Raw genomic sequence first — 24,793 nt, 5'->3', positions numbered from 1 at the left:
CTTCACATTTAGATAGCTGGCGAGACTATTTGACCAAAACTGTTAACTGACATGGGTTATTGAGTGACTGTCAGTGAGTCACATATAACAAGAGGGAAACCACTGATGCACAACCAAGTTTCAAAACTGCACCTTGTGTAATTCTACCATTCTAACTCAGCAGTAGGTTGAGTCCAAAATATATATATTTTGAATTCAATTTTTAGTCCAGACCTCAGTGTCCGCATATGTAGCTACTGCACTGTGTGCCTTCTTCTGTCATTTTGCGGTCTGTCTGTGGTCCAGCGTTCCTCTCCCTGAACTCCAGCCCCTGCATGTGATGCGTCATCGCTTCATGGATGACATCATACAGGGGCTGGATCTGCAGTGGTGACATTGCAAATCCACTTTGATATGTACAGTCAATAAAGACAAGTCAAATTGAATAATAAAACATTTCCAAATGTCCTGTCTAAAAATGTGTGTGCGCGAGTGTACCCAGGCTCCGGCAGGCTGTGGCTCGGACATGTTTGTGGGCTACATCCTGAACACAGGGAACATGAGAAGGCTGACACTGTCAGGCACCATGTTGCAGTAGGATTGGATGCACTGCAGCCACCACCACACTACCTCACAGCAGTTTTAACGAGTGTCAAGTCCCCCGACACTGCAGGTTGGGGTTCAGGCCACATCTCAGGCCAGGATGAAGTTCATGTGGAAATAAGCTATTAGATCAATTCAAGCAATCATCTGTGTAACCCTGACAGTCTATTGACTAACATTTATGTGAGATCCATTCAATTGTTTAGCAGCATCCAAAATCATAAGTGCACTGGAGTTTCTTACTTTATATGAATAGTTTTATTCTCCATGCACATGGAAACTTTATATGTGAGACATAACTGATCTTCCTGTCACCAGAAACAGACCTCCCGGCCTCAGCAATGGAAGATCCCGGCTGCAAAATGAGGGAAACCTCATCAGCCAACTAGTAACTGAAAGAGAAAAAGAAAGGGAGCAACATTATGTGGATGTATCTATATCTCTGTAACAGTACAGAGAGGGGGATTTTCCATACCCAGAAGGGCAAAATTAAAGTTGTAATGAATTGGATTTAAATTGAACTGGATTGAATTGAAAGCCTTACCTGAAGCCAGTGAAACACATCACTGCTCTTTCTCATTGGTGATATTTTAATTTTACCTTTATTCAACTAGGCAAGTCAGTTAAGAACAAATTCTTATTTTCAATGATGGCCTAGGAACAGTGGGTTAACTGCCTGTTCAGGGGCAGAATGACAGATTTGTACCTTGTCAGCTCGGGGGTTTGAACTTGCTTCCACCGCTCTAACCACTAGGCTACCCTGCCGCCCCAAATCATTGAGACTGTAGGGCACGTCGTGCAGCATGGGTGCGAGGGGGGGCAAGGGCCAGGTGCAGGCCCAGAAAAAACATCTGTACTGAGCCCAGAGCTAACTGCTTCAACAGAGTGGAACTAGTCTGGATAAAGCTTAACACACAAATATTGCAAACTGAAGGACTGCCAATTAGTTTAGAACAGCAGTATTTTTGTACTCTGGTCACGACTTGTCTCATTGACAAATTCAGATTTGTCTATTTTATTTTTGAATAGGAATAGCAAGTTGTTATTAAACCCAGTTTTACATTTGATTGAACACAATATCCAAGGTGGTGGTATAGGCCCCAACAATGATGGAGCCAAAGTAGCATGGCACCAGGTAACGAGTGATGTACAAGGGATATGTGAACATAGCCTGGAACCACTTACCCACATGGAGGGACAACACGAGACATATCATTTAACTGCAGATCAGTATTTGTTTATAGTCACTTACCTCCAGTCTAAATACACAGTGTACAAAACATTAGGAACACCTTCCTAATATTGAGTTGCACCCCTTTGCCCTCAGAACAGTCTCAATTCATCAGGACATGGACTCAACAAGGTGTCAGAAGCATTCCACAGGGATGCTGGCCCTTTTTGACTCCAATTGCGTCAAGTTGGCTGGATGTCTTTTGGGTGGTGGACCATTCTTGATACATAGGAAACTGTTGAGTGTGAAAAACCCAACAGCACTCCAGTTCTTGACACACTCACTCAAACCAGTGAAGACATCAAAACTATGAAATAACACATATGGAATCATGTAGTAATCAAAAGTGTTAAATTAAAATATATTTTCAATTTTATATTCTTCAAAGTAGCCACCCTTTGCCTTGATGACAGCTTTGCACAATCTTGACATTCCCTCAACCAGCTTCAACTGGAATATTTTTCCAACAGTCTTGGAGTTCCCACATGCTTAGGACTTGTTGGCTGCTTTTTCTTCACTCTGCAGTCCAACTCATCCCAAACCATCTCAACTGGGTTGAGGTCGGGTGATTGAGGAGGCCAAGACATTTGATGCAGCACTCCATCTCTCTCCTTCTTGGTCAAATAATTGTCTTGTTGAAAAACAAATGATAGGCCTGGTTTGCGCTTAGTTGAACTATCACTCATAATTCTGTGGTAGCCATGCTGGTTAAGTGTGCCTTGAACTCCAAATAAATCACTGACGGTGTCACCAGCAAAGCACCTCTACACCATCCCACCTCTTCTTCCATGCTTCACAGTGGGAACTACACATGTGAGATCATCCATTCACCTACTCCCCACCAGACTAATGTCAATTGTTCGTGTTTTTAGGCTTCTTACTGGTGTCCTTTAGTTGTTTCTTTACAGCAATTCAACCATTAAGGCCTGATTCACACAGTGTTCTCTGAACAGTTGATGTTGAGATGTCTGTTACTTGAACTCTGTGAAGCATTTATTTGGGCTGCAATTTCTGGGGCTGGTAACTCGAATGAACTTATCTTCTGCAGCAGAGGTAACTCTGGGTCTTCCTTTCCTGTGGCGATCCTCATGAGAGCCAGTTTCATCATAGCGCTTGATGGTTTTTGAAGAAACTTTTCCGAATTGAATGACATTCATGTCTTAAAGTAATGATGGACTGTCGTTTCTCTTTGCTTATTTGAGCTGATCTTGCCATAATAAGGACTTGGTCTTTTACCAAATAGGGCTATATTTTGTTTATCACCCCTACCTTGTCACAACACAACTGATTGGCTCAAACGGAAAGAAATTCCACAAATGCATTCCAGGTGACTACCTCACGAAGCTGGTTGAGAGAATGCAGTATGTGCAAAGCTGTCAAGGGAAAGGGCAGCTACTTTGAAGAATCTCAAATATACTTTGACTTACTTAACACTTTTTTTGTTACTACATGATTGAATGTTATTTAGTAGTTTTGATGTCTTCACTATTATTCTACAATGTAGTAGGTGTCCAAACTTTTGACTGGTACTGTATATACATATGTTTGGTATACTCAGTGTATGTATGGTGTGTAATGTGTATAGACAGTAAATTAATAGAAAATGAGTGTACAGCAATAGTTATATAGGATGAGCCAATGACTTGTAACCTACAGGCCATGTGTATCATTTGTCTTAGAATAGAAGTGCTGATTTAGGACCCGTTTAGATCATATTATATGGACAAAGGGGACACTCCTACTCTGAGACATTTGATACATAGGACACCTGGGACAATAAATAGGACATTGTATTCATACTTACCTGAACAAGTGTCACACTACCAGAGTAAGCTGTTCAAATGTAATATGCTTACAATTCACTGCGGCCCTTACCAGTGACATCAGCCTGCTTCACAATCCTGCTGTCAAGTAGCTGGACAGTTCCAGTAGGGGAAACAAATGGTACTAGCCATGCCTTACAAAAGGAATATTACTCATGTACATGTGTTTAGACTGAAGTGACCTAAGCACAAACCTCAGGTCTAAGAACAGCCCTGAGTTATCACACAGTAATCCCCGTGTTCTCATGCCTTTAATTAAATTGCCCATTGTGTACAAGCCCATTGTGTACAATCATATGCCAGGCATATACAGAGACACACCTGTAACCCTAGCTGGGATGTAAAGTTGTAATTCTATGGTGCTGTTCTCATGTGACCTGGCTGTGTTCTCTGATCTCTGTGTGCTTAGGCAAACTGTTGATGCAGTTCCTGTCTTTCTGGTTTGACCCAGAGATCTGATCCACTCCACCTCCAGAACCACCACCTCTTTTTGAATTATTAAAAAAAATGTACTTAAGTAGTGGTGGAAAAAAATACTAAAATTGTTATAGAGTAAAAGTAAAAGCTATAGATCAAAATCCTCACATTAAACAAACCAGATACAATTTTTCTTAAGCTTTCTTAATTTACGGACAGACAGGGGCAAACTCCAACATTCACAAATACAGTATGTGTTTAGTGATTCCACCCAGATCAGAGGCAGTAGGGGTTACAAGGCGTTAAATTGATAGGTTTGTGAATTGGATGATATCGTTGTCGTGGGTAACATCCAGGAACATGGCGTGGGCGATAGAGGGCACTAGATGTGGTCTACCAAATGTGTAGACCAGCCTGCCCTCCACATGACAGTCCCCGAGGAGCAGAGAGAGGGTGAGCGAGAGCGAGGATATTATTATTGTAGCAACTAGAGAAAATAGGCAAATGGTTGTAGCCAATGTGGTCATTGCAGTCTTTAATAAGAAAACTCAACCTGAATGAATCTGTCAATTTATTCATAGTTCACCGTTCATATTAACACCAAGGTAATTCTAGCCAAGAGATGATCAATTGCAGATTCATTTAATTTCCTGTGGCATTTCATACCATTAACTAAGGCAACACCCACCTTCACAAACGCATATCCATGTCACATGTTGAAGCAAAACAGAAAGTGAACAATTATTTTTCCCATTTCTAACAGATTATGGAGTCTGGTCCCAGATCTGTCCAGCTCCTTGCTGCCTGTGAACAGCTCAGCCACCATATACAGATCCAACTTCAGCTAGCGAGTTCTGTCCAGTATGTACTACATACAGCCACACCACACACACACAGGCCAGGGACAACAATGCAACATGGGCAATGTTGGGGAATGGAGGAAGAGTGAGATTGGAGAGAGAGATGAAAATTAGAAGTGAGGACAGAAGAGGATATAGATATGAGACAAGAGAGGAGGCGAGGGAGAGAGAAGGGGTACAGGCTGGACAAGAGAGAGTAAATATGAAAACGACACAGAGCGGAGGGGGACGTGTCAATTACCAGGCAACAAACAGGTTAATGGTGGGAATTGGCCCGATAAAAAGGGGTGTTGGGAAATGTAGTAGCAAAATCAATTTATATTTAAGTGAATGTGCAAAGGTAGTCTGGTGATATAGTTATACACTTAATATACAAAACATTATGAACACCTGCTTTAAGTACCTTTGAACGAGGTATGATAGTAGGTGCCAGGTACATGTCAAGAACTGCAACACTGCTAGGTTTTTAACCCTCAACTGTTTCCCGTGTGTATGAAGAAAGGTTCACCACCCAAAGGACATCCAGCCAACTTGACAACTGTGGGAAGCATCAGATTCAACATGGGCCAATATCCCTGTGGAGCACTTTGGACAACTTGCAGGCTGTTATCTTGGCAAAAAGGGGGGTTCCCCAGCATCACCTCTGACCAGACTATCACATATAGGTTAGGTCTGACCGCCTTGGCTGCTGCCAGCATCACCTACAGAGAACATCACAGTAAAGCCTTCCTGGGGCTACAATTTGTTCTTAAATACTGTGCTGTGATACAGTGCTGTGGAAGGCAAGTACTTTATGTACTTACATTTATTTGACAGCATTTGTAATTGTTCATAATGCTCTAGATGTTCCATAGTACATTCACACAAGATAGCAGGAAGACTAAGGGGCCCCTTTTCTAGAAAGACTTCAATGTTTTCCCCCTCAACAATAACAAGAGGACCAAGTTGGCCCAGTAACACCTGTAATACTCAGTACATTCAATTTAAGAGTATCATGGAAAATATTCACCAGGATATGCAGATATGAATGTGTGGATCTACAGTCTGCTGATTTGACTATCTCGGTCATGCAAGTGGAGAGGAGTGACAGTTGTCCAGGCATATGCCTCTAAAGTGTTAGGCCATGGTCTCTGTGTACTACTTCATGTGAGCCCACAGCTCCAGGCTGCCTCCCACCAGCAGATCAGCTTTCCCCTCAGTACAGCTTCAGGCCGTCTCCCCCACATTTCTCAGGGAAGGTAAATCTTTACCACCCCTTTTTGGTATAGACTGGATATGACAATTTTAGGCCTATAACTAGGCCCCAGTTACAATAGCACTTTCACTGACCTGGAATCTAAAACTACTGAACTATCAGCTGACCTGGAACCTAATACTGCTGAACTATCAGCTGACCTGACTCTGCAAAGTTTCTCAGGGGGTCATATGACGTGGGCCAGGAAGTGTCCGTCTGGCTCATCAGCTGCATTTCCTGGTCAAATACCAAGTTTTCCTCAGGTGAAATATCTGCACACCACTGGATGTTTCCCGGTGATAGGTCCCAATTTAGGCTGGTGGTCCACAAGGTGTTTATAAACTACATTTCCCAGTTCTAGCACTCAACATTAAGCTCCTCAACCAGTTACAACACTCCAGGGTGGATCAGGGCTCATTACTGTAACACAAGCACAGGAGTGACAAACATTTGTAGCTCCAACACTAGTGACAAGGCAACAACCAGCTCACGATTACTGAGATCCTTTTCTTCAAGGTATTCCCGCTCCTCTAAAACGGGTCTAAAGCACACTTATCGGACATAAAGATCGTAAATGTCTTATAGAAGGTAGCATACAATATCAGAAAAGGTCTATTGCAATAAAGGAGTATCCAAAAGCAGACATGATTTGTGGCCACAGATGGTTTGTTTACATTTCTACTGTTGAGGCTAGAGGGAGTTGACGTAGGCTTACATCTCCATCTAGCGGTCGCGTCGGGGACAATAGTTGACAACTGTAGCATTAGCTTAACCCTAACCCTTTTCCTAATCTGAACCTCATTCTCCAAAACTGCTGCTTTAATATCCTAATCGGCGGTGGCGACAAATCACACCCCTAACCCTCCCCGTGCCTCACAATCGTGTGATCCGCAAACATTCAAAGAAATATTTCACTCAGTGTAGTCACTCCCACTTTGAATCGTTGCTATGCCACGATTATTTGCGCAACAGCCCTGGGGACGAGGTTAAATGGTAACCCCCTCTTGAAAGTAATCTATGGGCCAGGAGAAACTAATCCATGGTTGACAAGGATCTAAATCACATCATTATTATTGCAGGTGAAACAAACTGACCTGAGGTGGTGGATGTAGGCCTAGAGGAGCATGGTTGTTGGGCTCTCCCTGGCTGAGCTGGGTGTTTCCATTCTATGTGGGTTAAAACAAACTGACCTGAGGTGGTGGATGTAGGCCTAGAGGAGCATGGTTGTTGGGCTCTCCCCAGCTGAGCTGGGTGTTTCCATTCTATGTGGGTTAAAACAAACTGACCTGAGGTGGTGGTGGATGTAGGCCTAGAGGAGCATGGTTGTTGGGCTCTCCCCAGCTGAGCTGGGTGTTTCCATTCTATGTGGGTTAAAACAAACTGACCTGAGGTGGTGGTGGATGTAGGCCTAGAGGAGCATGGTTGTTGGGCTCTCCCCAGCTGAGCTGGGTGTTTCCATTCTATGTGGGTTAAAACAAACTGACCTGAGGTGGTGGATGTAGGCCTAGAGGAGCATGGTTGTTGGGCTCTCCCCAGCTGAGCTGGGTGTTTCCATTCTATGTGGGTTAAAACAAACCGACCTGAGGTGGTGGTGGATGTAGGCCTAGAGGAGCATGGTTGTTGGGCTCTCCCCAGCTGAGCTGGGTGTTTCCATTCTATGTGGGTTAAAACAAACTGACCTGAGGTGGTGGATGTAGGCCTAGAGGAGCATGGTTGTTGGGCTCTCCCTAGCTGAGCTGGGTGTTTCCATTCTATGTGGGTTAAAACAAACTGACCTGAGGTGGTGGTGGATGTAGGCCTAGAGGAGCATGGTTGTTGGGCTCTCCCTGGCTGAGCTGGGTGTTTCCATTCTATGTGGGTTAAAACAAACTGACCTGAGGTGTGGTGGATGTAGGCCTAGAGGAGCATGGTTGTTGGGCTCTCCCTGGCTGAGCTGGGTGTTTCCATTCTATGTGGATTAAAACAAACTGACCCGAGGTGGTGGTGGATGTAGGCCTAGAGGAGCATGGTTGTTGGGCTCTCCCTGGCTGAGCTGGGTGTTTCCATTCTATGTGGGTTAAAACAAACTGACCCGAGGTGGTGGTGGATGTAGGCCTAGAGGAGCATGGTTGTTGGGCTCTCCCTGGCTGAGCTGGGTGTTTCCATTCTATGTGGATTAAAACAAACTGACCCGAGGTGGTGGTGGATGTAGGCCTAGAGGAGCATGGTTGTTGGGCTCTCCCTGGCTGAGCTGGGTGTTTCCATTCTATGTGGGTTAAAACAAACTGACCTGAGGTGGTGGTGGATGTAGGCCTAGAGGAGCATGGTTGTTGGGCTCTCCCTGGCTGAGCTGGGTGTTTCCATTCTATGTGGGTTAAAACAAACTGACCTGAGGTGGTGGATGTAGGCCTAGAGGAGCATGGTTGTTGGGCTCTCCCCAGCTGAGCTGGGTGTTTCCATTCTATGTGGGTTAAAACAAACTGACCTGAGGTGGTGGATGTAGGCCTAGAGGAGCATGGTTGTTGGGCTCTCCCCAGCTGAGCTGGGTGTTTCCATTCTATGTGGGTTAAAACAAACTGACCTGAGGTGGTGGTGGATGTAGGCTGGAGCATGGTTGTTGGGCTCTCCCTGGCAGCTTGTTTCCATTCTATGTGGATTAAAACAAACTGACCCGAGGTGGTGGTGGATGTAGGCCTAGAGGAGCATGGTTGTTGGGCTCTCCCCAGCTGAGCTGGGTGTTTCCATTCTATGTGGGTTAAAACAAACTGACCTGAGGTGGTGGTGGATGTACGCCTAGAGGAGCATGGTTGTTGGGCTCTCCCCAGCTGAGCTGGGTGTTTCCATTCTATGTGGGTTAAAACAAACTGACCTGAGGTGGTGGATGTAGGCCTAGAGGAGCATGGTTGTTGGGCTCTCCCCAGCTGAGCTGGGTGTTTCCATTCTATGTGGGTTAAAACAAACTGACCTGAGGTGGTGGTGGATGTAGGCCTAGAGGAGCATGGTTGTTAGGCTCTCCCTGGCTGAGCTGGGTGTTTCCATTCTATGTGGGTTAAAACAAACTGACCTGAGGTGGTGGATGTAGGCCTAGAGGAGCATGGTTGTTGGGCTCTCCCCGGCTGAGCTGGGTGTTTCCATTCTATGTGGGTTAAAACAAACTGACCTGAGGTGGTGGATGTAGGCCTAGAGGAGCATGGTTGTTGGGCTCTCCCCGGCTGAGCTGGGTGTTTCCATTCTATGTGGGTTAAAACAAACTGACCTGAGGTGGTGGATGTAGGCCTAGAGGAGCATGGTTGTTGGGCTCTCCCCAGCTGAGCTGGGTGTTTCCATTCTATGTGGGTGACAAACTTGAACATTATTGGGAAACAAGACTAGGAATGAGTAGACCTCATCATTTCTAAAAACATGTACACTCGTTTGTCCTAAATAAAATACAGGTAGTTGAGACATCAACATGGACATCTTTCACAGCTTTAGCCAGTTGTTGAGAGTTGGGGACATCCATAACACAGCCGAGATAACCCAAGAAACCTCTCGTAGCATGATTCTGCTGTGCTATGGAGGTATCGCTGCAGAAAGAGGTCAAGACAAACTATTCACAGACCAGTGACTGGTTAGCATCCCTGAAGGGCTATAAAGTCACCTTCAAGTGCACAATGTAATGAATGACAATAAAATAAGCAACAAGGGCTTCACAATGTACAAGTTTATTTTGAATGAACTCTTCAGTGGTTGGTAGTCACAGCACAGCTCGCATGTATGAAGCCACACGCCTATTTTACAAGATGGGAAATTTAAAAAGGAAAAACAGCAAAAATGTAAACCAAAAGAGGAGATGGCCAACAGTCCAACTACAGCAAATTGTTTTCTTTGCTACAGTATCCTTAAAAAGGCCACTGAAATGCATAAAATGTGTTTGATGCAGGGACTTTGATGGTGGCTGACATGAAATACTCCTCACATGGCATTGACAGTGCATGTAGACATTGTAAAAAAGACTGGGTTAGCAATACCTAAGATCTTTTAGTGACAACACCTTGGCTAATACTAACGGCTTAAAAAAACTGAAATAAAAAATGAACAGCACTCGTCCAAAGATACTGAATACAATGTGTGAAATGTAGTGAAGCAATTATATTATTCGTATCTCAATTACTGTGAACACTTAAAACTGGAAAGAAAAAGCACTGAACACTGCCAGCCATTCCCTTTAAGAGAGAGAGGCCCGGTTGGAATCCAATGTCTTTAGACTCTAAATGAAGAAAATAGTTAACACACTTTTTTTGTCCTCTGGAGTTTGTATATTTTTAATAGTAACAGACGGGAACCATAAATGCATGCCATGTGCTGGTCTCAAACGATACATACAGGTATATACAGCATCACTCAGTACCTGCTAAAACGAAGTGAGAAATACAGAGTATAAACCAACGCCTACACTACAACCTTAAAGAAAAGAGGGGGGTCAGTGAAAGGGGTGAGCGATGGAAAGATGGAGGAGGAGTGAAAATCCTACTAGTGATGGACTCATCATTAAAGCATTTTTATTAGAAATAAATGCATATTGCACATACAGTGAAAGCTTAAATTCCACCAAGTCCACCTGTTCTGTAAAGCGATAATTCCATTTACCTCTGAGGGAGACACACAAAGGTACAGAAATGGAAAGGGGGTGAGTGGCGTGGATAGAGGTGTGTGCGCGTGTGCTTGTGTGGTGTGTCGGGGGGAGGGGTTGCATGCACTAAGACAGGGGGGTACCACTGGGAAGTCTTCTGCTGTGAGACAGAGCCTCCAAAAACAGGGGGAGGACTTCTGGGGGTCAGAAAGAACAGGACAACTACACATCGCACAACCTTTGTATGTAGGTCGAGAAACAAACAGGAAATGGAAACAAAAAGATCAAATAAGAGTTTGTGGCACAAATAAAATCAGGTGTGAAATAACTGTCCTTCTGTGACAGCTGAGAGATCGATACAAGTGTTTTATGTACAACTAAGGCTTATTGGTTAAATAGTTGAGGCTTCCCCGCCCGCAAACGCTTTTACATGCCGTTCACAACCCTATCCTCTGCTAATGTAAACTCAGTGGTTCTATCTGGAGAGCAGCCACAGGTTAAAGTGGAGAATAACCTAATGGAGAGAGGGAGGACATGGAGGATGTGGTGGTAGAGGAGAGAGGGATAGGAGGGCTGAGGGGAGAAGGAGTCTTCTTGATGCGGATGTCTCTTGCAGTTAATACCTAAAAGTTGCAAGTCCATTAGTCACTGCCATGGAGGAGTGGGCGGGCCGCAGGAGGAGGGCCGGGGGGGTTGTATGTTCTACTTGGAAAGCTTGCTAATGACTCGAATAAGAGCTCCGTTCTCATCCTTTAGTCTCTGGTTGTCTGCTTTCAAGTCTGGTAGCGTCTGGAAGAGAACAAAAGAGAGAGGGAAACGGGCTTAGAGACACGTTGACGTTTACCAGTCAGCCAGCCCAGTTCTAGAAACTGTTCATTGCAGAGTGTGTCATCAGCATCTTTGACGAGCCAGTCAAGCATTTTTTTACCCCCTTTGCCATTTATTTTCTTAGCTGATAATGGAGCAAGCACACTCCGGTCAAAAGTCTCTGCTAAATAGCCATGCAGAACAGGAGAGGCGGCTCCACTGGCGCCCAGGAAAACATACTCTTCAAATAACCTGCACAAATCCTGGCAGCACTAACAGTGCTCTTTTATTTGAAGCATACAGGGGCAAAAAATGCATGAGCAACAAACTGCTGCAGCATCAAATAATGCCTTTGCAATCGTTTGTTTTTTTCCTGCGTCTTCGTGAGGTAGACTTGCCACTTGTAAAGCTAACACCATCTCAGTCAATACCCATTTCTGCCCTGAACCAAATTTCCAAACTGGTATTAGAAAATAATTGCATTACTACATCTGCCTTAATACAATGAGAGTAGTTACGTTATTCACTAACATAACTACACCACTGCCTGCCATCTTGGTCACGGTTTGAGAGTTTAGTCTGAAAGTGAAACAATAAAATGACTTAATAACAGCCCTATGCCACTCATTATTAGGTATCTGAATAAGGGATATCCTACTGCTTTAACTATTTATCAACACAATGTTCATCAGTGTGATGTCCAAATGTTGTGGATTAAGAAATACAACCCAGTTTGTTTGACAAATGAAAATATTACTAATCACAATCAGTCAGCAAGATTATCACTTACAGGTATAATTCCCTCAATATCAATTAAAACCATACTAGGCTAAGCAGATTCGTGAAGCCATGCAGTACAGCTTTGCCTGGGGCAGAGCAACCATGGCAGATTGCCCAGTCACTCTTGGAACAACTGAACATCCAGGGAAATCAAGAGCAAAACGTAACTGTCCACCGCAAAACTAAGGCATTTTATTACAGATGACAATCAACAACATGAGCTTCTTATGGCATGTAATGGAAATTGAAATCATGAGCAAGAGCCAAATTAATATGTCTAGGTCACTGGGAAATTAAATAAGACCAAGTGTAAACCTGCAGTATTGGGGTGACCCGGTCTCAAAGCTGGGTTGATGTCATCTGTAAGAGTCAACTGAAATGGGGGTAGGACTGGAGAGAGACACTGAGGGGAAAGGAAATGTGTCCGTCCTCCATAAAAAAAAATGTCCGCCATTTGACGCAAAAAGAAAGCCACGTCATGCAAAGCCAGAAAAAAGCGGAACGAAACAACGGCACTCCTTGATAAGACTTGAAGACTGCACACTGGTGGGAAAAGAACAAAATGGGGCACTCTCCTTTACAGTACATCAAATTATATAGTCAAATCAACTGCATGAAGATCTAATCATGTAGTCCAATATTTAAACTTCAGGTGCTGCACTAACAAAGTACACTGCTCAAAAAAAATAAAGGGAACACTTAAACACAATGTAACTCCAAGTCAATCACACTTCTGTGAAATCAAACTGTCCACTTAGGAAGCAACACTGATTGACAATAAATGTCACATGCTGTTGTGCAAATGGAATAGACAACAGGTGGAAATTATAGGCAATTAGCAAGACACCCCCAATAAAGGAGTGGTTCTGCAGGTGATGACCACAGACCACCTCAGTTCCTATGCTTCCTGGCTGATGTTTTGGTCACTTTTGAATGCTGGCGGTGCTTTCACTCTAGTGGTAGCATGAGACGGAGTCTACAACCCACACAAGTGGCTCAGGTAGTGCAGCTCATCCAGGATGGCACATCAATGCGAGCTGTGGCAAGAAGGTTTGCTGTGTCTGTCAGCGTAGTGTCCAGAGCATGGAGGTGTTACCAGGAGACAGGCCAGTACATCAGGAGATGTGGCGGCCGTAGGAGGGCAACAACCCAGCAGCAGGACTGCTACCTCCGCCTTTGTGCAAGGAGGAGCACTGTCAGAGCCCTGCAAAATGACCTCCAGCAGGCCACAAATGTGCATGTGTCTGCTCAAACGGTCAGAAACAGACTCCATGAGGGTGGTATGAGGGCCCGACGTCCACAGGTGGGGGTTGTGCTTACAGCCCAACACCGTGCAGGACGTTTGGCATTTGCCAGAGAACACCAAGATTGGCAAATTCGCCACTGGCGCCCTGTGCTCTTCACAGATGAAAGCAGGTTCACACTAAGCACGTGAGAGTCTGGAGACGCCGTGGAGAAAGTTATGCTGCCTGCAACATCCTCCAGCATGACCGGTTTGGCGGTGGGTCAGTCATGGTGAGGGGTGGCATTTCTTTGGGGGGCCGCACAGCCCTCCATGTGCTCACCAGAGGTAGCCTGAAGCATGCCCAGGTATTGTAGGGAGGTCATACAGGCACGTGGAGGCCACACACACACTACTGAGCCTCATTTTGACTTGTTTTAAGGACATTACATCAAAGTTGGATCCACCTGTAGTGTGGTTTTCCACTTTAATTTTGAGTGTGACTCCAAATCCAGACCTCCATGGGTTGATAAATTTGATTTCCGTTGATAATTTGTGTGATTTTGTTGTCAGCACAGTCAACTATGTAAAGAAAAAAAGTATTTAATAAGAATATTTCATTCATTCAGATCTAGGATGTGTTATTTTAGTGTTCCCTTTATTTTTTTGAGCAGTGTATATGCTTATAGGAAAATTACCACCTGAATTGATACTTACCTGACTGAAAATAACATTTAACTTTACTGTGAACTATAATAGGTAGTGTAAATGAAAGTGCCCAGTCAAATCACACTCCCCAATATGAAAACCAGAGAGGTCTGGGGAGGTAGGGGGAGTCAGTCTCAAGGGGCAGGAGATAACCTTGTAGTTGGGCGGGGGGGTGGACGACCTGCCTGTCTATGGGTGAGGTCAGAGCACAAATGGAGCATGAGAAGGGAGGGTGAGGGGGAGCGGTTGGGCAGGGCTACAGGTCCACGGAGGGGGGCAGCTGGCTGCAGGCTGACTGGGAGAGCTTGACCACCACGCGGGCTAGGGCCCTGTTCTCTGCCTGCAGCCGCTCCTTGACCTGACGCAGGGCCTGAACCTGCTTTACCTCTGGGAGGTTCTGCAGGAAAACCACAACACAGAGAGAGAGAGGGGGAGAGAGAGCGAGAGAAAGAGAGCGAGAGAAAGGGTCAAACCAGCAGAGGGCAGAGAAAAAAGGGGGAGATGGGAGAGTACCAGAAGGGAGAGAAATAATGGAAGACAAGGGGGGGGCAATACAAATTATAGAGAGGATAAGAAGAGGGGCAAAGAGAAGACAAAACAGAAAAAGGAGATTGTTAGGAAAAATGGGACAGAGTTTGGAACTGGAGGAATGACAAGTGCTTTCCAGGCAGACTGGCATGTAGGAGAGATTGCAATCGACAGTAGCAGAGTAGACTAGAGAGAGAGGAAGACAGATATGGTCGCTGGGCTGTCTATGACCTAGAAATAATCACTTCATTATGGCAGCGCTGGGAAGAAGGAAGAAAACTTGCTGAATCTGGCATAATGGATTTTGTTGCCCCGTTTCTGAAAACATCCAATCTCACATCTACTTAGTTAGAAGGGCATATGAGTTACGTCACCATAGATTATATAGAGCTTCCCAGAATGTGACAAATACTGTAAACACACATTCAGAATACACACAGGATATACTGGGGGCTCAAATCAAACACCACTATGCTGACTGTCTGTTAGGTTATATAACTACTGTGCTATAATTCACAGCAACAGAGTTTATCAAAACGGGACATTGAATAGCCTCCAGCCCTCCTCACATTGGGCCTGTGGCATAGAGAAAAATAGCAGTCTTTGTGCAAAATCGCAAACCTGTATAGTAACTGTTCAGCAATACATTTCAGCAGGGCATACTAATCTAGTACAGTAGTGGTCCAGCTAAAGTATACAGTGTGTTTAACAACAGAATATTGACTGCTGTTCCTGATCTTAAAGGGGCAATATGCAATTATGTCACTCACAACCTTCTGGTGCCCTACACACAAATAGGGCCATACAGCCAACTACATACATCCCGAGGGCCCAGTCACATGAGACAGTACCTTAAGTTCCTCCTCCATATCAGAGATCTTCCTTTCTAGAGCTCTTCTTTCCTGCAGGGAGGGGGACAAACAGATGTTAACCCCGGGTTTAAAGCAGAGGGAGACGAGCATTGAGAGAAAAAAAAAACTCAAGACAACCACCGCATACAGGCTCCCACAAACTGCTTCAGTTATGTTACCTCACACCTCGGCTCCACAGCTCGGCTGTTACACCCTATTTTTCCTGACTAAACGAGACGAGACGATATTCCCTGGGGGCGATAACTATTACAATTTACTTGTCATTTTAGTCAACAAAAATGTGACGAGACTTTTGTGACTCAAATGTACATTTAATTTGACATGCGGACCACGGCGCATATGCCGTAACATTCGGCAGTCAAGTGTCACCTGGCTTCGCATCAATTCAAAAGGTCAACGACTGAGCTGTGTGGGAGAGCTGGACAGATCAGCTTAATCAGCTGCAGACCGCGGAACATGAAAGACGTGAATTCTGCCAAAGAGAGGACTGCATTAAATATTCTGCATGCATACATGCTGAGGATTGGACTTGTTTGTTTGTAGAATTGACATCTTTCAGCTGCACAGTCTGATTGAGCTGATCTACCCAGCTCTCCTCCCACTCAGCTACCCAGGTCACTTCAATCACTCGTCAATATTTTGAACTGATGTGAAGCCAAGTGCCAGAACACTTTACTTTTAACTAAACTCAACTAGAAACAGTAATGTTTACTCAATTTCATGTTGGCCATTTTTGCTTTGATCACATCAGAACCTCTGTTTTCCCCTTTTCCCTATTATTCATGTGTGTTGCTGCTGACGAGCCACGGTGCTCAAACACAAGTGGTTGCTTTTTTCCTGTGGGAGAAACTAATGCTATTTGTTGAATATTAGGAGTACGGTAAAACTTCTGACACTTCTGGAAAGCTCAAATTCGCCCCTTTTCAAGAAACCACTTATGATGGGGAGAAAATCAGTTGTAAATGGTTTAACCGGTAGCCAAGGCTTTATAGCCTATAGTTAATTATGGCTGGCATTAGTTACAATCTGCCACAATAATCAATGTTAGAGGTAGCCTACATATTATTTAATTTTTAAAAAATGCACCATGTGGCTAAAATGTGACTAAACCTAAAAAGTTATTTTAAGACTAAAACAAAGACTAAATCTAAATTGACACGGTCTGATAGTAAAACCTAGCTGCAGTTATATCCAGTGACTGTGGAGAGGTGTGAACGTCAGATAACAGATGCAGGTTGAGGAGCAACATGAAGAGAGGTGAGAGGAGAGTGGGTGAGGTACACACGCATGACTGTGAAGCATGTCAAAGCCAGAACCATGGAGACTAATCTAAAAGACCTAACATGTTTAGTGCTGCATGTCCCATCTCCTCCTGGTGTGGTTATCTAAACATGACAAGTTAATGAAATGACACATGGGTAATGGTCAGCTATACTGGCAGGCACAATACAATACAAAGGCAGACCCAAGCTGTGAAGGTCTGGAGGTATGCCGACTAAGGAATGCCAGGGGAAGGCCATCTAAAATCCGGTGACAACATGGACTTTAAGCAGACTAAAGCAATAGATTAGGGTACGAGTAAATCACTCATGCAATATGTTGGGAGATCAGGATAAAGTTTTTTTTTCTTGGCCACCATGCGAACTGCATGTGCCCGTTGTCATTAAAGGAGATGTTTGGGTCAGTCGTCAAGGTGCTGTTTCTATGGGGTCAATTTCACACCATATGTGTAAAATATAATCAATCGTGAACTCAAAATAAAGTTGAGAATGTAAAACATACGAGGATGGTTGAAATAATGGCTGTTGAAATCAAAAACCCAACAAGACATCAAAAGAAAAAACAAAACGTGTAAGCAAATAATTTTAAAACGAGAGCAAAAACTATGAAACAAACAAACCATCTACCTACCGTCTTACTACTTAGATAAACATATGAATTACCTGTCGCACAACGTTCGGCGCAGGTGTATGACGAACTAGTTACCAACACCTGCGCCGAACGTTGTGCGACAGGTAATTCATATGTTTATCTAAGTAGTAAGACGGTTTGTCATTAAATGTATTAGACAGACATGAGTCTAAAATCCGTACATTATTGACCCGTGACTGGCAGCTTGAAGTTAGCGAGCTAAAACGAGGTGACAGACTGTCTGCTTAAGGAGGCAATAGAAAAAAAGCCTGTCTATCATGTTCATTGATTGGGACGAACAGTCACTCCAAAACTAGCAGACCAATACGCCTCCCTCTAAACCCCGCCCTTCACGGAAAAATAATGCCAAAACTCTCAATGGAAAAGACTGGCAGTGAAAGCAAAGATACGAGTAGCGTAACAAAAAAGGTAGTACATGCAGGCAAGAGCGTAGGCAAAACCTATTTCAATCGGAATGGTTGCTGGGAAAGCTTCACGGGAAAAGATCTTTTGCATTCATTTTCAAATCTTTTTGTTAATCATTTGTCAGTTTTGCTCCAGCTTTAAAATGATTTGCTTACAAGTTTTGGGGTTTTGCTTTTGAAGTCTTATTTTTGCATACAATTCTATACATTTTGCTTTCAATTGATTGGTTATTGATTTCAACATCCATTATTTCACCTGTCCTTGAAAATACAATGTTTACAATTCAACTTCATTTTTCATGTTCACAAAGTATTTTATTTTGAAATCAATAGATATGGCGTGAAGTTGACCCCATATGTTTGTGTCAGTCGTTAAGGTGATTGTGAGTGAACACTTGCCAAGAAAATGGCAAAAAGCACATGCAGAAGATAACATTTCCATTGAAACAATCCATCATGTATACTCGCCATCACACACTATGCAAAAAGAACAACCCTGGAGAAGTGACCACACACACACTGGCTAAAAATGTTCAAAAACACGTGAGAGAAGGTAGGTAGCTCGTGCTTGGGTGGGGTGGCACGCCCCCAAGCCAACTATATGGGCATGGTGAGCCAGTCAGCAGGAGAGGCAGTAGACTGGAGAAAGTAGTCAGGTTTATAAGACCATACCACCCAGCTGAAATTGGGGCCTGCTTGTAACCTTCAGACATAAACCAGTTGGCATTGATTACCACGCTGTTAACCACTACCATTACCAATAACAATAATTGTATTTATAAGTGCCTTTCATACATCTCATTTTTGTGAGTTCATTCATTTGTTGAGCAAAATGATTCATTAAGTTAAAAACATAACACTTAATAATCATTACCCTTTTCTCCATCTCAAGCTGCGACCGGTCAGCAAAGCGCTCCTGCCTCTGTAACACAAGCAACATCAATAACCCAGTTAGCAAGGAAGTGCTATTTATTCACAATGAGTGATGCTAATTTCCCAACTGTACAGCGCAGCCTGGCCACAGTGCCTCACCTGTGTGGCCTTCTCCAGCTGTAGCTTCAAGTCATTCAGCTGCAGGTCTGTGTCACGTAACTGGGACTTCAGCTTCTCATTCTCAGCTAGGATCTGCTCATAAAGCTGAGAGGAAAAACAGTCAGAAAAAAGTCTGACTTCACAGGGAAGTATTAATATTTCTATGGTGGTGTTATTGAGTCTGGTGTGATTTTAACTAAGGTGAATGTCTGGGAGCTCCAGTACCTTCTTGTAGTCAGTGCTATCGTCTCGGTCCAGCCTGCTTGAGAATGACCTGCGACCCTCGCCGTAGCCACGGCTACCCAAGTGGTCGGAAGAGGAAGTGCTGCTCTCATTCCTGAAGAGAATAAAAGCCTTGATACTTAACTCTACAGTTACAGTATCTTATCGACCATGTCTAATATTTACACTGCCATATACCAGGTTGTCAACAGTTTATTTGGTCCAAAGTGGCACAAGCCCCGCAAGTGAAGGTTAAGTAGTAGACCGGAAGGATGCATTCCCAAATGGCACTCTATTCTCCACATTGGTCAAAAGTAGTGCACTGAGCCCTATGGGCCCTTGTCAAAAGTAGTGCACTATATAGGGAATAGGGTGCCATTTGGAAAGATCTGAAGAATAAACTGAATTTGGCACATACCTGGACAGTCGGTCACTCTGTGAAAAGAAAAACAGAAGTGATTTAAATGTCTTTACCCGATGTTACATCAAGCAAATCCACATGACAGATTCAGAGCAGTCCAGTTTTCCTGTTGTCTAGACAAGTGCAGTGCCTGGAATGTAGATGATCAATTAGAGTGCATTTGAGGGTTTCGGTTGTTCTGCTGGGAATGTTTGCCGCATCACACTGAAAACAGGATGTTTAAGGTGGCATTCTATTCTCCTAGCACATTCTTTTGTCCATTTTTTTTGTAAATGCTACATTAAATGTGCTAATAGGTTAGTCATTTCCTTGGCTTCACAAAGGTCTGCCTCCTTGACTTGCAAAGTGTTGACAAGGCTAGATGTTGGACCAATCAGTGTCTACCCCCTCAGTGTCGAGCCTCTCTCCCTTCTCATAGCACCTGACCACTCTGCATTGCAACAGCCCCCCCCCAGACATTCCTGAATGGCTGCCAAGCCTGCCAGTGCTTTAAGGGGTTGCCCCTGAACCCCAGCCTCTCCTAGCTCCCGCGGCTCTAGCAGAGTGCCTCAGAGCAGGCGGGATGGGGGTCAGAGGGCCAAGCCTACAGCAGTGTTGGCTTCCTGAAGCTGAAGGAGCCCGAATGCCAGGAAAAGCACTTGTGTGTCTGCACATCTTTAAGACCTTAGCTACAGAGATTAAAATGGTGAAGGGGAAGAAAACTGACATGTACAACTGGTTGAATTCCAGAAAAGAAATACTGGTGTTTTTGTTAAGCAGTGTATGTTTTAACCTACTTCTCTCAGGTTGTGATATATTTTGCAGATCTTGACAAATTCAAATCTACATCAAGTTGTAAAATTTTTTTTTAAATACTTTACTTCACACTGCAATTTAATTGACATCTCCATCTGGCTTTCAGGAGTCACCTTATTTTTTAAATTGTAAAGATTTTATTTTTTATTGCAGCGTTTTAAAACTCCTATATCGTTTGTTGCTTTACATCAATGCACGAGCGGGCGCTCTCACTCTCCAATTCTATTCAAATTGCATCCAAGATAGATTGATCAAATATATTTAGATTTTTATATATATATATATATTTAGATTTTTATATATATTTAGATTTTTATATATATATATATATATATATATATATAAAAATCTAAATATATTTGATCAATATATATATATATATATCAATATCTATACAGTGGGGCTAAAAAGTATTTAGTCAGCCACCAATTGTGCAAGTCCTCTCACTTAAAAAGATGAGGCCTGTAATTTTCATCATAGGTACACTTCAACTATGACAGACAAAATGAGAAAAAAAATCCAGAAAATCATTGTAGGATTTTTAATGAATTTATTTGCAAATGGTGGTAGAAAATAACAAACTTTCTCAATACTTTGTTATATACCCTTTGTTGGCAATGACAGAGGTCAAACTTTTTCTGTAAGTCTTCACAAGGTTTCCACACACTGTTGCTGGTATTTTGGCCCATTCCTCCATGCAGATCTCCTCTAAAGCAGTGATGTTTTGGGGCTGTTGCTGGGCAACAGACTTTCAACTCCCTCCAAAGATTTTCTATGGGGTTGAGATCTAGAGACTGGCTAGGCCACTCCAGGACCTTGAAATGCTTCTTACGAAGCCACTCCGTTGTTGCCTGGGCGGTGTGTTTGGGATCATTGTCATGCTGAAAGATCCAGCCACGTTTCATATTCAATGCCCTTGCTGATGGAAGGAGGTTTTCACTCAAAATCTCACGATACATGGCCCCATTCATTCTTTCCCTTACACTGATCAGTCGTCCTGGTCCCTTTGCAGAAAGAGCCCCAAAGCATGATGTTTCCACCCCCAGTGGCAGCGTAGCCTAGTGGTTAGAGCGTTGGACTAGTTACCGGAAGGTTGCAAGTTCAAACCCCCGAGCTGACAAGGTACAAATCTGTCGTTCTGCCCCTGAACAGGCAGTTAACCCACTGTTCCTAGGCAGTCATTGAAAATAAGAATTTGTTCTGAGCTGACTTGCCTAGTTAAATAAAAAGGTTAAAAAAAAATTTAAAAAATACAATTCTTCACAGTAGGTATGGTGTTCTATGGATGCAACTCAGCATTCTTTGTCCTCCAAACACAACGAGTTGAGTTACCAAAAAGTTATATTTTGGTTTCATCTGACCATATGACATTCTCCCAATCTTCTTCTGGATCATCCAAATGCTCTCTAGCAAACTTCAGACGGGCCTGGACATGTACTGGCTTAAGCAGGGGGACATGTCTGGCCCCGCAGTATTTGAGTCCCTGGCGGCATAGTGTGTTACTGATGGTAGGCTTTGTTACTTTGGTCCCAGCTCTCTGCAGGTCATTCACTAGGTCCCCCCGTGTGGTTCTGGGATTTTTGCTCACCGTTCTTGTGATCATTTTGACCCCACGGGGTGAGATCATGCGTGGATCCCCAGATCGAGGGAGATTATCAGTGGTCTTGTATGTCTTCCATTTCCTAATAATTGCTCCCACAGTTGATTTCTTCAAACCAAGCTGCTTACCTATTGCAGATTCAGTCTTCCCAGCCTGGTGCAGGTCTACAATTTTGTTTCTGGTGTCCTTTGACAGCTCTTTGGTCTTGGCCATAGTGGAGTTTGGAGTGTGACTGAGGTTGTGGACGGGTGTCTTTTATACTGATAACAAGTTTAAACAGGTGCCATTAACATTTACATTTAAGTAATTTAGCAGACGCTCTTATCCAGAGCGACTTACAAATTGGTGCATTCACCTTATGACATCCAGTGGAACAGCCACTTTACAATAGTGCATCTAAATCTTTTAAGGGGGGGGGGGTGAGAAGGATTACTTTATTGCCTATCCTAGGCATTCCTTAAAGAGGTGGCGTTTCAGGTGTCTCCGGAAGGTGGTGATTGACTCCGCTGTCCTGGCGTCATGAGGGAGTTTGTTCCACCATTGGGGGGCCAGAGCAGCGAACAGTTTTGACTGGGCTGAGCGGGAACTGTACTTCCTCAGTGGTAGGGAGTCGAGCAGGCCAGAGGTGGATGAACGCAGTGCCCTTGTTTGGGTGTAGGGCCTGATCAGAGCCTGGAGGTACTGAGGTGCCGTTCCCCTCACAGCTCCGTAGGCAAGCACCATGGTCTTGTAGCGGATGCGAGCTTCAACTGGAAGCCAGTGGAGAGAGCGGAGGAGCGGGGTGACGTGAGAGAACTTGGGAAGGTTGAACACCAGACGGGCTGCGGCGTTCTGGATGAGTTGTAGGGGTTTAATGGCACAGGCAGGGAGCCCAGCCAACAGCGAGTTGCAGTAATCCAGACGGGAGATGACAAGTGCCTGGATTAGGACCTGCGCCGCTTCCTGTGTGAGGCAGGGTCGTACTCTGCGGATGTTGTAGAGCATGAACCTACAGGAACGGGCCACCGCCTTAATACAGGTAATGAGTAGAGGACAGGGGAGCTTCTTAAAGAAGAAGTTACAGGTCTGTGAGAGCCAGAAATCTTGCTTGTTTGTAGGTAACCAAATACTTATTTTCCACCATAATTTGCAAATAAATTCATAAAAAATCCTACAACGTGATTTTCTGGATTTTTTTTTCTCATTTTGTCTGTCATAGTTGAAGTGTACCTATGATGAAAATTACAGGCTTTATCTTTTTAAGTGGGAGAACTTGCACAATTGGTGGCTGACCAAATACTTTTTTGCCCCACTGTATCTATCTATATATATCGTAGCCTAGTCTCAAGTAATAAATTCAATGCAGCATTAGCCTTATATCTTGTTAATGAATGAGGGGTTATGCATAGTAAGCGTCTAACTTTTAGACTGTCTCTTGCGCAATACGCAAACCTGTGCTCCACTTGCTGGACTCTTTAAAAAAAAAATTAAACAAAGTCTCCTTAGCTAGACTAGAATACCTTGCTGGACATGTATTGTTGTTGTTGCATTTCTTATAACAATAGACTACTCGAAGAGGAACACAAGACTCTTGCTCGCTGAATGTTAAATACAGCAGCCAGTAGAACTCATGGGTAGTTTGAAAGAGCTAATGTGCTAGACTATATAAGTCATTTATTCAGACCCATAAACCATTCAAACCTCATGGAGAAGTGAACACCTTCTGCATCTAAATTCTAGTCCTATATTACTCAAGCATGTCATTGGAATTATGACAACGTATTTCATTTAACTGTTGAAAGCGAGGAAGGAATGAAGCAACACGAGAGAGAAATAGGTAGGCTAATAACAGAAGAATTACAAAAAACGTCAGTCAAATTCGCTAGCCTATACTTGTAACTTTGTAGGCCACAACGTGCTGCACCAGAATCGCATGTTCTCTCCCTGCTTTCTCATGGTTTGAACAAGGTGCGTAATGCCAGTCCATACAGTACAGTTAACACTGAAAATATAAGTGCCATTTACCCATAGCATATCTATATCTGCATGCTTTTATGCGTTCCTGTCGTGCGTAATGTGCACGTATTGGATAACGTCCCAATCATTTTGGCCTGTCTTTAATGTAGGGCTTATAATATGCATTTAATCAGGCTCAGGTTGCATCAGGCTTGAATGTTCAAATCAAAGCTCTAATCATAACCAGACATAGGCCTATTTATATGTTTTGAATGACACTTCTGGTTTTGACGGTGAAATATCGGGTTACACGGGAGAAAAGTGAGTTATTCGCAGGATGGAACATTTGTAAAATACCAGGAAAATATTCAACCCTGATTGCTAGGTGACGTTAGTTGACTGTACCTGAACCAAAACTCTTGTATTGTTCATCCTATAGCTTGTTCTCCATCTCCTTAAATGGTGAGCCAAAAATGTTTTCAGCCCTTATTTCCAATGACTGATCAAGTTATTTTCTCATGCACTCTCATCTCTCTGTACCAGACATATTGTGAACAAAATAGTTTGAAACATCAAATCGCAATACACATAGAATCGGGAGAGTCGCTATACATATCGTATCGGCCCCTAAGTATCGTGACATCGTATCATGAGGTCCCTGGCAATTTCAAGGCCAGGGAGAAACCCAAATCAACTCTGCCAGGAGGGAGCAGCTCTTCCTGAATGCTTTCCTATTTGGCTTTCTGTTCAGGCCACGCCCCAATGTGCAGCCTTCAACAGATATGCTGGCTTTCTGG

At 43.7% G+C, this 24,793-nt stretch overlaps 1 protein-coding gene across 9 annotated transcripts in view; it reads right to left on the bottom strand.

The window, feature by feature from the left end:
- Window positions 1-9,814: 9,814 nt before the first annotated feature.
- LOC118366359 (protein phosphatase 1 regulatory subunit 12A-like) overlaps window positions 9,815-24,793 on the bottom strand; it is a 76,480-nt gene continuing 61,501 nt past the window's right edge. For 6 of the 9 annotated variants that reach the window (XM_052492395.1, XM_052492389.1, XM_052492390.1 and 3 more), the window contains 7 exons: window positions 19,664-19,680; window positions 19,249-19,360; window positions 19,024-19,128; window positions 18,866-18,913; window positions 15,635-15,685; window positions 14,441-14,652; window positions 11,382-11,527 (listed from right to left, as the gene is read on the bottom strand). In XM_052492395.1, coding sequence (XP_052348355.1) covers window positions 14,512-14,652; window positions 15,635-15,685; window positions 18,866-18,913; window positions 19,024-19,128; window positions 19,249-19,360; window positions 19,664-19,680 — 474 coding nt within the window. In that variant the 3' untranslated portion in view covers window positions 11,382-11,527; window positions 14,441-14,511. Of the gene's footprint in view, window positions 11,528-14,440; window positions 14,653-15,634; window positions 15,686-18,865; window positions 18,914-19,023; window positions 19,129-19,248; window positions 19,361-19,663; window positions 19,681-24,793 lie in introns of all 9 variants that reach the window. The other 3 variants (XM_052492391.1, XM_052492398.1, XM_052492397.1) reach the window with 1 other exon arrangement.

The sequence above is a fragment of the Oncorhynchus keta genome, chromosome 33 (genome assembly GCF_023373465.1).
Source record: "Oncorhynchus keta strain PuntledgeMale-10-30-2019 chromosome 33, Oket_V2, whole genome shotgun sequence".
NCBI classification, from domain to species: domain Eukaryota; kingdom Metazoa; phylum Chordata; class Actinopteri; order Salmoniformes; family Salmonidae; genus Oncorhynchus; species Oncorhynchus keta.
This window is presented reverse-complemented; position numbering and strand designations above follow the sequence as displayed.